The sequence below is a fragment of the Alligator sinensis genome, unplaced genomic scaffold, assembly GCF_000455745.1.
Source record: "Alligator sinensis unplaced genomic scaffold, ASM45574v1 scaffold499_1, whole genome shotgun sequence".
NCBI classification, from domain to species: Eukaryota; Metazoa; Chordata; order Crocodylia; family Alligatoridae; genus Alligator; species Alligator sinensis.
The window spans coordinates 1,056,765-1,071,714 of record NW_005841864.1 but is presented as its reverse complement, the minus strand read 5'-3'; the positions used below and the strand labels follow the sequence as shown (position 1 = coordinate 1,071,714).

General features: G+C 42.2%; 1 protein-coding gene across 2 annotated transcripts in view; it reads left to right on the top strand.

Moving 5' to 3' along the window:
- RIMS1 (regulating synaptic membrane exocytosis 1) overlaps positions 1 to 14,950 on the top strand; it is a 368,530-nt gene that overhangs the window by 342,039 nt on the left and 11,541 nt on the right. For both annotated transcript variants that reach the window (XM_025216953.1, XM_025216958.1), the window contains one exon: positions 7,453 to 7,594. In XM_025216953.1, the coding sequence (XP_025072738.1) occupies positions 7,453 to 7,594 (142 nt within the window). The remainder of the gene's footprint in view (positions 1 to 7,452; positions 7,595 to 14,950) is intronic.

Here is a 14,950-nt window from a genome sequence, read left to right as displayed (position 1 = left end):
ATCCAGCCATTCAATAGTGGCAGCAGTGGTGGCAAGTGTGGTCCCTCCTCCGGGGCCAGGGCCAGAGCTGCTGCCACTGCAACTGCTGCCATGTGGGGCCAGGGCAAACATGTTCTTTGCCCTGGGCCAGAGCAAGGCCAGAGCCAACCCTGCAGATGGAAAGTGTTTGTGTTGGGGAAGGAAATGGGCAGGGAGTTAGAAGCTGTGGTAGGAAGGGGGCTGTGGGGAGCCTCACTTAGAAGCGTCATCTAGGAGAAAAAGTAGAAGTTAACAGGCCATTTTGAAGCATGTTCAAAAATTTGACTTAAAATATTGTTAAGGAAAAAAGCCAATTTACCTTCAGTCTTCACAGTGGATGTAATTTGTTTTATATACCATGGACACGCATCTATAACATGCAACTAAAATTAATTATCCATTTCAAATAGCAATAAAAACCAAGATCAGGCACTATGGGCTCTTCAATAAATTTCAAGGCCAGAGAAGAAAATAACCTTCTCATTTCTGAGACGTCTTTCATAACTGTTTTAATAAATCTGCACCATCCATGTAGCAGTCAGTTGGGGGGGCTTTTGGTCCCAGTTACACGTGAGACACAGCCGGGACTAGGAAACCTATCAGTTACGAGCCTCTTAGCCCTGCCTCCACGTGAGGCCCAGCTGGGACTGGGAGCCTCATTAGTTGCAGGAATCTTGGTCCTGTCTGTGAGTGAGGCATAGCTAAGTCTGAGAGCCCCGTCAGTTGCAGAGCTCTTGGTCCCAACCATGTGTGTGGTGCGTGTGGTGCAGCCACAACCAGGAGCCTCATCAGTTGCGGGATCTCGGTCCCTAGTGCAGTGAGGAACTTGACCAAGAATCCCATGTGGGCTGGGGGTTTCACACCCGCCCAAGCCTTGAGGCTCACAGCAGCTTCAATCCCCAGGTCTTGGGATTTTAACATTGGGCAAGGCGCACCCCTGCAGGTGGGAGCCCTGTCAGCTGATGGGCTCCCAGACACAGGGGAGACCCTGTTACACTTGCAAATTAAAGCTCAATAGCTATAAAGTTAATATACATTTTTGAAGGGTAAACTTTATAGATAGTTGGAGCTTTTAATTGTGCAATAGCTATTTTGCATGTGTAGCTGGTTTTAAGGTAGTTTCACAATTAACCAGTTAATTGTGCAATATCTGTAAGGTGTAGAGGAGGCCATAGGTACACTCTTAAAAGTGTATGTATGTAGGCACTATTTCTCAGAAACGAAAAAGAAAGATTTAAACAATCTAGGAAATACAAAATAAAACAACCCCTCAACCAGAACCTGCAATTCATTCTGCAATTGAGGCTTAATCCCCTTTTCCCTCTTTCTGTAAAGTATGTTTTAAACAGTAGACAGTGTTTACATTTCCAGTGGAGTTTCAGAAAAAATGAAAGGCTAGTCTTTGTTGTTTTCAGTAATTACCAATAAATTCATGCTTTGCATCTGCTTTCTGGCAGAAAGAACAGAATAAGAGAGGATAATGTGTGCAGTTGGGTAGCGTAAGAGTTAGAAACTATGTAGGCTTTGCCTTTGAATTGATTTGTCATGAGTAAAGACTATTCTCAATATTTCTTAAAACCTGTTACATATCTTGCTACTTTGGGTGACTTTAATGGCATATTTCCAAGTTTATTGAAGAGCATTTAGAATTAGCTTTTAAAATGAAAAGCACAAAGAACTGTATAGGTAACCAGAGGGGCCACTGTGGTTTTCAGCAACAATGACAAGTGCTACATCCTCGTAGTTCATCAACTGAAAAGACGAAAGAGAGGAAAAAAAAAGAGGAGAAATCCAATGTATTGAAACACAGAATAGTGACCTAGAAAGTATTCTGAAAAAATGAACCTTGAGTTAGTTGAATATTCATAACACAGGAAAATAACACATATGGTTTGTATAACATAATGAGATCATATTTAGTGACACGGACATTTAAATTCTGTGGCAAAAATAATTACATTCAGTGGCAAGAACACATATGTCTATAGCCATTTTACTTTTTCTGTCTCAATGAAATACTTGTTACTACCCTACCACCTAAACACAGCCATATGGCTCGTAGCTAAATCCTCATTGCTGTAATATTAATCAATGGATGTTTTCAACAGTGAGAATTTTCAGGGATAGGTTTCTCACTATGCTGTCCAGGCAATCTGGCTCACTCTCTGATTTTCAATTTCCAAAATGTTGTCCAGGCAGTGAGATCATAGTTTCATAGTTGGTAGGGTTGGAAGGAACCTGAGCAGATCATCAAGTCCAACACCCTGCCAGGGGCAGGAAAGAGTACCGGGGTCAAACAACCCCAGCAAGGTGTCTATCTAGCCTCCTTTTGAAAGACCCCCAGGGTAGGAACGAGCACCACTTCCCTTGGAAGTTGGTTCCAGATCCTAGCCGCCCTGTGAAGTAGTGCCTCCTGATATCTAGCCTGAATCTACTGTCCATTAACTTATGGCCATTATTCCTTGTTACTCCCAGTAGTGCTCAGGGGAACAGGGACTCTCCCATTGCCTGCTGGTCTCCCTTGGCTAGTTTATAGATGGCCGCCAGATCCCCTCTTAGCCTTCTCTTGTGGAGGCTGAACAGGTTCAGATCCCATAGCCTCTTCTCGTAGGGCGTGCCCTGCTGCACCCTGATTCTGCGAGTGGCCTTCCTCTTGACCCTCTCAATGCTGTCCACATCCCTCCTGAAGTGTGACACCCAGAACTGGACGTAGTACTCCAACTACGGCTTGACCAATGTCATATAAAGGGGGATGATCACCTCCTTGGCCCTGCTCATGATGCATCTGTGGATGCATGACAAGATGCGGTTAGCCTTCCTGACTGCATCCCCACATTGGCGGCCCATGTTCATCTTGGAGTCTATAATGACTCCAAGATTCTTTTCTGCCTCTGTGCTGATGAGAGGGGAGTTCCCCAGCCTGTAGGTATGCTGCTGGTTCTTCCTCCCTAGGTGCAGGACCTTGTACTTGTCAGTATTGAATCCCATCTTGTTCTCATCCACCCACCCCTGTAACCTGTTCAGTTCCAATTGCAGCCTGTCCCTCCCTTCTAGCATGCCCACTTTTCCCCACATCTTAGTGTCATCCGCGAATTTGAACAAGGTGCTTTTCACCCCCTTGTCCAAGTCTCTGATGAAGATGGTGAACAGTGCAGGCCCAGTGACCGAGCCACTGCCCACATCCCTCCAGGTCGAAAATCACCCGTCTACCACCACTCTCTGCGTGCGGCCCTCCAGCCAATTGGTGACCCATCTGACTGTGTAGGCATCGGCACCACAATCTCCTAGTTTTTTAATGAGAATGGGGTGAGAGACAGTGTCGAAGGCCTTCCTAAAGTCCAGAATCTCATTATTCATTTGCGCCAGTGTTGGGAGGAGCTTGTAACTAGCTTTGCTGACTCATCTCCTTGCTTTCCTAGTCCTTGACTGTAGCACTGTTCTCATGGCAAACCTGCTGACCAAGCTATACCTTGTTAATTGACTGTAGTGTAGACTCCAGCTCATGCTCCCCAGTCTGGCCATGCCCACACAACAATGCAGGTATTATGCAGTATAATGTAGTTCTCCCTTGTAGGAACCCAACTTCAGACAGTTCCTATCAGGGCAAGGAAACAGAAAACAAAATACCAAGCACTTGGGTGCAGGAAATGCTGGAATGCTGAATATATGGGGCTTTATCCAAGAGAAATGTGGCAGGTCCAACTCTCATTGCTGCTATTTTAGGTTTTCCTCAGATACATCAGTTTGTACTAATGTCCAACTGCTCCACAGAGGTGGTAAGGTGGTACAATCAGGAGACTCCATTGCGAGGGGGGCTGAGAATGACAAACAGGTTGAACCACTTTTGGTGCGGTGCCATGGCTGGGACCAACAAGCAGCTCTCTGTCACTCCCAGGTGCTATGACACACCACAGGAGTCTCCAAGGGCTCCAGTGGTTAGGTTGTGTTTTATTTAGGTTGTAAAGTATTACTGTGCAACTAGTCAGAAAACTTTCTAGCTTGTAGTATGTTTACTGTGATCTAAATAAAATATGTCCTAAGTATAACATGCAGCAAGAGCCCCAACCACCTGCACACAGCTTAGGAGCAGGATCCATGGCTCTGCCTCGCACAGACACACACAAGGACATTGAGGAAATTCTGCTTAGCTATGTAGAGCTAGGAGTACTGAATGGTATGCTCTGGCTTACAGTAAAACTAGAGAGCTGGTAGCCTCAAAAGGAAATGAAAATGCTTTACCCCCATGATAATCATTGGAGATATTGATTTCTTCTGTCCTGGGGGATTTTTTCCTTAGCTGAGATTGAGCTGTGGCATTGGCCAATGAAAGTATCTCCAAATGACCACTGTAAACTGGAGCAAAGAGTCCTCTGCCCAATAATGATCAGTGAAGAAGTCACCTTTTCATAGTGTCTCTTTCTCTCTCATCCAAAATGAGGTACCAGTTTTTTTTCCATTTGTTTTGGAATCTATCCTGACCATGTGTTAGTGTCATCATGGTAGCTCTATGATCATTACTGTTGTGACTACTGTGTTCTCTGCATGGAGAAAGAGAGGTGTTCTCAGGGTCTGGAAAGAATACCCAGGGGATGACTTCTCCATCCTTCCTACCAGTGCTACTACAGGTCTGGACTACATAACTGGAACCTACCTGTCCCCAACGTTATCAAGTTTTACCATCTCCCATGTGGGTTACCACATCTTTTACTGTTTCATAAAGCAAGGATTGGGCCCTCTGTGATCATTCACCATTATCTCAAACATAAATTGTGCTTGACTTCCACACTCAGAGAAAGCAAAACATTTTGACTTAAATTCAGTTTGCAAAGCAGGTGTACTTGGAAGCTATTTTTTAGATACTGTCCTAAAATACAAAAAGTCTGACAAGTGAAAGTTGCAAGGTTGTTTCCACATTTTGACTGTGAATGAAAGTGCTGATCATAATGAGAGCATTACTAAACTTCAGATTCAAAACTAATATTGGAATGCATTCACCTTACTGAGAGTGCAGGAACAAGCCATCCTGGTGCACAGGAAGACTAGCAAGTATGGCAGAAGACCAGCTTAACTTAGCAGGGAACTCTTCAGTAAACTAAGTCACAAAAAGGAAGCTTATAAGAAGTGGAAACTTGGACAAATAAACAGGGAGGAGTATAAAAGCATTACTTTGGCATGCAGGGAAAAAGTCAAGGCCAAAATGCAGTTGGAGTTGCAGCTAGCAAGGGATCTGAAGGGTAACAAGAAGGGTTTCTACAAGTATGTTGGTAGCAAGAGTAGGATCAAGGAAAGTGTGGGTCCCTTACTGAGTGGGGGAGCCAACCTTGTGACAGAGGATGCAGAAAAGCCTGAAGTGCTCAATGCCTTCTTTGCCTCAGTCTTCACAGGCAAGTTCAGCTCCCAGACTACAGCACTTGGCAGCACAGTTCGGGGAGGAAGGTGAGCAGGTGGCAAAAGAACAAGTTAGTGATTATTTTGAAAAGCTGGACATGTACAAGTCCATAGGGCTGGACACGATGCATCGAGTGTGCTGAGGGAGTTGGCTGATGAGATGGCAGAGTCATTAGCCATTATCTTTGAAAATTCATGGTGATCAGGAGAGGTCCTGGATGACTGGAAAAGGGCAAACATAGTGCCCATATTTACAAAAGGGAAAAAGGAGGATTGAGGGAACTAGAGACCAGTCAGCCTCACCTCCGTCCCTGGAAAAATCATGGACCAAATCCTCAAGGAATCCATCTCAAAGCACTTGGAGGAGAACAAGGTGATCAGAAACAGTCAGCAGACACTAGATATGCTGGAGGTTAGGGCTAGGATTCAGAGTGACCTGCACAAATTGGAGGATTGGGCCAAAAGGACTCTCATGAGGTTCAACAAGGACAAGTGCGAAGTCCTGCCCTTACGACAGAACAATCCCATGCACCACTACAGCCTGGGGGCTGACTGGCTGGGTAGCAGCTCTACAGAAAAGGACCTGAGGGTTACAGTGGAAAACAAGCTGAATATGAGCCAACGGCGTGCCCTTGTTGCAAAGAAGGCTAATGGCCTACTGGGCTGCATTGATAGAAGTGTTGCCAGCAGGTCAACAGAAGTGATTTTTCCCCTCTATTCAGCATTGGTGAAGCCACATCTGGAGTACTGTGTCCAGTTTTGGGTCCCCCACTACAGAAAGCATGTGAACCAATTGGTGAGAGTCCATTAGAGGGCAACAAAAATGGTGAGGTGGCTGGGGAACATGACTTATGAGGAACGACTGAGGGAAATGGGCTTATTTAGTCTAGAGAAGAGGAGACTGATGGGGGATTTAATAGCAGCCTTCAACTACTTAAAGGGGAGTTTACAAGAGGAGGCAGCTAAACTGTTCTCAGTGACGGCAGATGTCAGAACAAGGAGCAATGATCTCAAGTCACAGCAAGGGAAGTTTAGGTTGGATATTAGGAAGAATTTTCTCACTAGGAGGGTAGTAGAATAGGTTACCCAGAGTGGTGGTGGAATCTCTATCCTAGGAGGTTTTTAGGACCTAGCTAGACAAAGCTTTGGCTGGGTTGATCTAGTTGGGGATGGTCCTGCTTTGAGCAGGGGGCTGGACTAGATTACCTGCTGAGGTCCCTTCCAACCCTCATTTTCTATTATTCTATGATTCAGCCATTACTTTGGAGGCTTTTTCTGGCATAACAATATTTTTTCATTGTGAAAATCAAATTCCATTTGTAATAGTCTGTGATGGAAGTACCTCTGAAAGGGCTAATTCATGAAATAACAAGGGAAGTGCAATCTATCTTTTTTATGGGACAATCTCAGATACCCAGCCATCAGGCTACAGTGCTTTCATTCACTTTCACTGAGGTGTTAACACCTTGTCATGGGAAGTGCCCAGATCAGATTTTTCTGCACAATTCACAGATCTGCTTCACAACCATTTTGTTAAGAAAAGTCCCATTTTTTTCATTTAAAAAAATGGATCTTGTATCTGTGACACAACGACTCTTTGGCCTTACTACTTACAAGTTACATGCCTGAAAGAGCTTCAGGATTTTTAGTTTGTTTAAAATTTTCTATGAAAGCTAGAAGTGTCTTAAGTTATTTTTGCAGCCATCCTACTGGAATAATGGGGTGGCAAATATCTCACTCAGCGCAGAGTTTGCAGTAGAGGCCTCAGAAGGTACTGTTGCTATCCTCACCAAAAATGTAGGGTACAAGTTCTCACTTGGGGCATAACAGTACCACATGTAAAGTTCTCTGAGGATGCAGGCATCCATCAGACAGATACTGCAAACTATAAGGACTCAAAAGGTGAAAAAAGTTTTATTTGGTCATTATAAAGTTTTTAAAGCCTTGTTTGTAAATGGAACCAGAAAAAATGTAATCAGAAAAAAATGTGCAAGACCCCAGATGGAATAGAGATTATAATGCACACTTCTGTTTTTCTGCTTTCAGAGGCTGGCAACAAGAAGCTGAAAAGCACGATACAAAGAAGCACAGAAACAGGAATGGCAGCAGAAATGAGGAATCGTATGGTTCGGCAGCCAAGTCGGGAGTCTACTGATGGCAGCATAAACAGTTACAGCTCTGAGGGGAAGTAAGTGGAATTATAATTATGTAGTGATGTAGAAGTATATGTGAGCTTCTTAGCCTTATAAGAATGCTAGTCAAACTCTCATAAGAGAACCTGGTTTGTAAGTAATAGTGCCCAGTTTAGTTCATTTGACTAGGAGATGCTATTTGAACAAAATTTACACTTCCAAAAATATTCACATATCCCAAAAGTTTCAGGTGTTTTAACTGAAATTAATTCATATTCATGTTGTTAACTCATATTACAATAGCACTTGTTACAGATTATTCTTCACTTTAAAAGTTTCTAGCCATGTGTTGAAAAGATAGCTAAAATTATAACTAGTTTTAGTGGAAACAAAATGGGTGTCTAGCCTCTCTATGCATTGTGCTTGGATCAGCCTTGTATTAAACTTTAGATGTAGTATGAAAACCGCCTATTAATAGGAACTAGCGTTCTGTAACTCTGTATTAAAAAAAGTTTAATTTGGATCTGGTGCAAGCACAGCTCCTATTGAAAACGATAAACTGAAGGTCCTACCACACATCAGCTAAAATCGAGCATAGGAACTTGAACCAGCTTTTTTCATTCTCTGTTGCCATTACTCATATGCATTCAGGGAAGGAGAGCAAAGGCATAAGTTCTTTTTCTAGCCTCACATATCACAGTGAGACTGTTTTTATTGTCTGCTACCTAGAGAGCAGCTGTCTTGAAAACAGTTTAATCCTCTGAAAGTGGGTTTTGGCATTACAAGAGTACTACCTGGGAAGGGGGAAAAAAATGTAGGTTAGTGAAATCTACCTGAAAACTAGAAATGAGTGAGGGATGTTGCACTCTTTTATTTGTCCAGAGTAACAAACTATGTCCATCCCTAGATGATGCTGTCTTGTCGTATATTAATGCTAATTGATTCTGGTTGCACATCTCAAATCGGTCCAGTGTTTCTAGGTCCCACACCCTTGTAAATTGCTTCACATACTTACATTGTGTTTAGGTAAACCCATTTATTTTCTTCTTGCTACTTTGGAAATATTTTTAGTTGTTTTTAAACAATGGGAAGGTTTGTGGAATGCATAGAAGGGTAGCATCAGTATAAGAACAGCCTTGAGAATAGAGAGAAGGGAGAAAAAGGTGTCAGGGATGTATCAGCCGCATAGAGAGGATTAGAAAAGAGATATATCTTAGGTTAGAGAGAAAATAGCAGTCTAGTACTTTTCTTTCAAGGGTGGAGAGAAAAAGAAACAAAAAAGATGTGATCACTGGGTGCTCCATTCACTGTTATGATACATTTCAGGCCTCAAATGACTTCAGTAAGGTTCTTTACTTTAACATGTGAGCAATGTAAAGTGACATAGCTCCTTTGGTTTCAGTGGAGTAATGGTGGTTTACAGCAGCTCAGGACCTGACCCCTGATGAATGGAAAAATGTAAAAATAAAGATATGGATTCCTAGTAGACTGTGGATCAATGATCTTTTCATAGCCAGGTCTATTTGCCAAAGAACAATACTGCTTCTTGCTTAGAATCATAGGAAGATATGACTGAAAATGTCCCTCCAAATTTTACACAGGTGTGCAAGAATCAATTTTTAATGGAATATTCTTTTCTAATCCATGTTCAATTTGAACAGAAAAGTTTTTAATTTACCTATTGCCAAATGTGTCTACACATTTCGCATCAGAATCAGTGGGATATTTGTATATGGGAGGTGAGCAGAATTCTGTCTGATGTTCACTCTTGTCATTACCAATAGTTAACACTAATGGAGGCAGCTCCAGGACAGCATACATATATTATATAAAACTATATATATGTATGGATAACTAAATATATAACAGGGTGTAAATTTAAGCACTCCAAAATTTAGGAAATGCTAGAGGTAAGATTGCCTGTGCCACCTTAATATGCACACCAGTATTTGCTTATGCATATGCATTATGATGTTTAATAATGCATTTAACAATATACTTATTTATTGTTCTGCCTGTTCTAACATTTCCAGTAATTCTTCCTCATGCTGTACTTCATAAGCACCTGTAGGAGAGAAATTGGCAGAGTAGTACTTTTCCTAACTGCCCACTAGAAACTCTAGTGTGAGAAGCCATGCTCGGTAGATTGTGCAAAGGGTTCAAAATATGCATACTCATCTGGACTTGACTGCACAGAAATCTTGATCCATGAAAACTTTTTTTCAACATTTGTTTTATTTCCTTATCTAAATGAAACATAAACCTTCCAATATTTTGAAAAAAAAATTAAACAGAAAGAGGGAGTGAAGTCCATTCATGAAATGTCTAGTGTCTACAGCAGTCACCTGGTATGTGGGAGCCCCAGGTTCTAATCCCTGTCAAGCATAACAGTTGCTTAAATCTGGTTTATTTTAATTTCCAGTGAAGGCCCTGATCACTGGCATTAGCAGAAGTTCACAGGTCACTTACTGTCTTATTTTGACCAGCATTCCACCCTGAATCTGAAAATCCTTGCTGACAAAAGTGTTGTCAAAGCCAACACATTTGTGTTGAAAAGATTTTTAGGTTTTGATAAGCTGACATTTTCTGACACACAATATTTTGTTAAAAAATTCCTGACTACCCCTGGTTACAGATAGTCTGCAGACTCGGACCAGCAGGACTTCTACTTCAGCTTGAAAATTTGAATCAAGCTTTCTTCACATCTATAGCTATTGGGGAATTTTTGAGCTAAACACCTTTAATCCAACCCAACTTTTTTTGCAGAAATATGCCAGCTTCAAAGGAAGTTTTGTTAGGAACATTTCTCAGGTCCAGGATGTAGTTATGCTTAGAATCAAAAACAGTACATCCAGAGGTGGTTGAGACTGGTGGAGAGGCTACCAGAAAGGAGGGAAGTTCTCCTTGATTTGCTGCTTGCAATCAGGAAGGAATTGATTGAGAATGTTAAGGTGAAAGGTGTCTTGGGTGATAGTGACCATGAAATGCTAGAGTTGAAGATCCTAAGGAAAGGAAGGTGAATACCAGAATGAAGACACTGAACTACACAAAAGCTGAGCTTATTAAACTCAGGAAACTGGTGGGAAACGTCTCCTGGGAGGCAATTCTGAGGAGGTGAAAGGAGTGCAGGGGAGTTGGCTCTACCTTAAGAAAGCCATATTAAGGGTGCAAAAGCAGGGTATCCCTATGTGATGAGAAAATGAGAAGTGTGACAGGACCCCAACTTGGCTAAGCAGTGAACTTTTCAATGAGTTGAAATTTTAAAAAAAAATCTTATGAAAAGTGACAATTCGGCCATATTACTATGACCAAGGGTACTGCACAGGCATACAGGATGAAAATCAGGAAGAGCAAGGCACAATTTAAAATGCAACTAGTAAGGGACATAAAACACAACAAAAAAAGTACTCTACAAGTATGTCAGAAATAAGAGGAAGGTCAAACATTCCATATGGGAGCTAGAAAACAATCTAGTAATGGATGATGTAGAGAAGCTGGAAGTATTTAATGCCATTTTTTACTTCAGTCTTCACAAATAAATTCAGCTACAAGATGACCAATGCAGTATGCAAGCAAGGATTGGGGAGGAGATAGGCAGTCTAAAGTAGTGGAAGAACAAGTTAGGGATTACTTAAACAAGCAGAATGTTTTCAATTTAGCAGAGACGGATGGGGTACATCCTAAAGTATCGAAGGAAGTGTCTAAGGTAGTTTCATTACCATTGGCCATCATCTTTGAGAATTTGTAGTGGTAAGGTGAGGTCCCAGATGACTGGAACAAGGGTAATATAGTGCCCATCTTTAAGAAGAGGAAGAAGGAGCATCAAGGGAATTAGAAAACCAGTCAGTTTGACATCAAATCCTAGAAAGATTATGGAATAAGTCATCAAGGAATCTTCTAAGTACCTGGAAGAGAAAAAGGTAGTCGGGAACAACCAATTCATTTAACAATAAATAGATTCATCAAGAGCAAGTCATACCTGATCAACTTGATTGGCTTCTATGACAAGGTGACTGGCCCAGTGGATAAAGGAAGAGCAGTAGATGTGATATTACCCCAGTTTTAGCAAGGTATTTGACACAGTCTCTCATGACATTTTCAATAGTAAGCTAAGGTAATACAAAGTACTGTAAGATGGATACATAACTGGACCATTGTGCACAATGAATAGTCACCAGTGGCTTGATATGTCTAGTTTGGAGGAGGTATCAAGTGGGATTCCTCAAGAGTCTGTCCTGGGCCCAGTAGTGCTTAATATCTTCATTAATTTGGGCAACAGTACTGAATGCACACTTAGCAAATATCTAGGTGATGCTAAGTTAGGTGGAATTACAGACACTCTAGAAGATAGGGCTAGGATCCACAATGACATGAGTAAAATGGAGAAATGGTCTAAAATTGATCAAATGAAATTCAAGTAGCATAGGCGCAAACGCCTGCACTTAGGACAAAACAGTTGCATACACAAATACAGACTAGGGACAACTAACTAGGCTTCAGTATTGCAGAAAAGGACCTGGGGTTACAGTGAGCCGTACATGAAATGTGAACCAATAGAGTGCTTTACTTGCCAATAGCATGCTGCACTGTACTAATAAGAACGTCACTTGCTAATCAAGGGAAGAGATTCTCCTATTTTATTCAGCACTGGTGAGGCCTTACCTGGAGTACTGTGCCCAGTTTTGGGCCCATCCCTTTGAGAAAGATGTAGACAACTTAGAAACAGGCCAATGAAGTTTGACAAAACTGATTACAGGTCTGGGAAACATGATTTATGAGGAAAGGCTGAAAGAACTATAGTTATTTATTCTGGAGAACAGGAGACTGAGAGGGGATTTGGTAAGTCTTAATTTGCAACAAGGGAATATATTAAGGTAAGACATTAATAAGAACTTTTTTACTATGGTGGAGGTTAAGCATTGCAACAGGCTACTCATAATTGTTGTGGAATCCCCTCCTTGGAAATTTGTAAAAGGAGTTTAGACAAGCATTTGACTGGGATGGTTTAGACAAGGACAATCCTGTCTTGAGCAGGGGTTGGATTAGATGACCTCCTGAGGTACCTTCTAACCTTATGTTTCTATGATGCTTTGACCCAGAGTCTCTATATCCCTGCTGAGTGTGTTGGCCATTGGGCTAGCAAGCTTTCTGGTTCACTTGGTTTCAGCCTGGTATAAAACCAGATCATATTTAGATTAGACATTAGGAAGAACTTCTTCACAGTTAGAGTGTCCAGGGTCTGGAATGGGCTCCCAAGGGAGGTGGTGCTCTCCCCTACCCTGGGGGCCTTCAAGAGGAGGTTAGATAAGCATCTAGCTGGGGTCATCTGAACCCAGTACTCTTTCCTGGAGGGAGTTGGACTCGATGATCTCTTGAGGTCCCTTCCGACCCTAGCATCTATGAATCGATGAAAACTTAGGTTTGCAGGATGGAAAAAAAACATTCAGTTATTCATAACCATACCAATTATGGTTATAAATAACCATATCTAAATAAAAGCTAAGGCACAAGAATACATGTTGAAGATGTCTGTATACTACTTTATATCAGCTGGTTCAAGCCGTGCATATTTAGATAGAATAAAACTCCTATAGATCAGATTCTAGGTGAATCTAAATTCCTCTCAAACAGTGGTGTTCAGCTTAAAACTAGTTCTCAATAGCATTACTGTTGCATACCAGTTTGCCACTCTGTCAAGTATTCAGACTGTCTTAGAGTATACAACTATTTTCCATGTCTACTCTTAACAATTAGAAAATACCGAAATTAAAGTGGCTCTCCACCCTTATTTTCCCCTTGACATACATGCATAATACTGTATCTGCATGCTTGTAAATTATCTTTTAGTGCAGGACTTCTCAACCTTTTCCTTAGCATGACCCCATTTAAACACTGGCATGTTTTTTGTGACCCCAAAATGATCCAGACAAGATCAACAAGTCATAAATATGGCATTACAATGTTTATGGTTTTTATATTTTTTTTATTTGAAATCATTTAAACTTATTTTTAGGTTTAAAAAACAACATTGAATACAAAGTCTAAAAAAGTTATCAAATGCGTTTTTTGACATTTACTTCAGTTGCTTTAACTGTTGATTATATTTACTGTGCTGCCATGCTGTTAAGTCTAGATGTCATGGATGAGCATCCCTGCGACCTGATTTTTTATTGTTGTGACCCGAAATGGAGTCGTGACCCCAAGGTTGGGAACTGCTGTTTTAGTAGCATTCCTGAGTATGTTCTGGAGACCATATAGAAATAACCTAAGTTACTCAGCACAATACTATTACACCCTTTACAGCAGCCATAAAATAAACAAAGACACCTACATTCTTTATGCACCTCCATTTTGGCCTTAAAAAATAAGTAGCATTTTAGATTATGGCTGCTATGCAAGTAGCTCAGGGCTACTGGCTCTCAGGAGCTTCTGGGGCCCAGTCAATTGGTACCTGGGGACACTGCCCCTTGTGCCTGCTGGACTGCTGAAGCAGCCCTGAGAGTTCCCCGCACCCTCTACCCACTGCACCAGTCTGGCAGTGGAGGCTACTGCCTAGCTGTGACCTGCTGTGCACCTGCCAGACCTGGATGGGGTCTGCACAGCCAGTGAAGGCATCTGCCCCTCTGGGCCAGCTGCCAGTGGGCTGTAGCTGCAGAGTTGGCCTTTGTGCAACACTACTGCCATGTGTGCCCCCTGCCTGGCCATCTGGGCAGCTATTGCCCAGAAGATGTTCCCAGTGTGGTGGCCTGCTTGGAATTATCAAAGCATGTCCTCCTGGCCCCAACTGGCCAGCAGGTCAGCCACCTCCAGCTGGGTCCAAGGTGCCAGCTCTGAGCAGGATCCTCTGCCGGGGTGCTCCTACCTGCCTCCCTAGCAGGAATTCTGGTGTTCCCTATTTGAAAACTGAAAACTCCCTGATAAACAAATCCTAAAGTAATCTCTGTAAAATACCCCAAAATCCATGTTCCTCCACAATTAAAACAAAAGACCACTATATATATAGAGAGAGAAAGAGTGAGAGACAGCAATCAGTTAGGGAATGTTTTATTGATCTATCTACAGTGTTAAAGCAATCTAGAAGCCTACCAGTGTCTCTATAAGCATAATAAAATGACTTCTAAATACCTACATTTTTTGCTGTTTGCCTTTGGTTTTCTTTCCATAGAGCAGTTAGAGCTTCCTGTGACCCCTGTAACCAGGATGTGGGGACAGCTGCCCCTGCAGCCACAACTCCTGCCAGAAGGTTTCATGCCTGCCTCCCTTAGCATCTACTCCCTGCAGCCTTCCTCAAAAATCCTCTGCCTCCTCCCTCACTGGCCACTTACAGTTAAGCACAGTTCTGGCTCCATAACCTCTGAGCACAGAGCACATACAAGTTCCAGGCCCGGTCTAGTTATGCAGTAGCAGTAGCA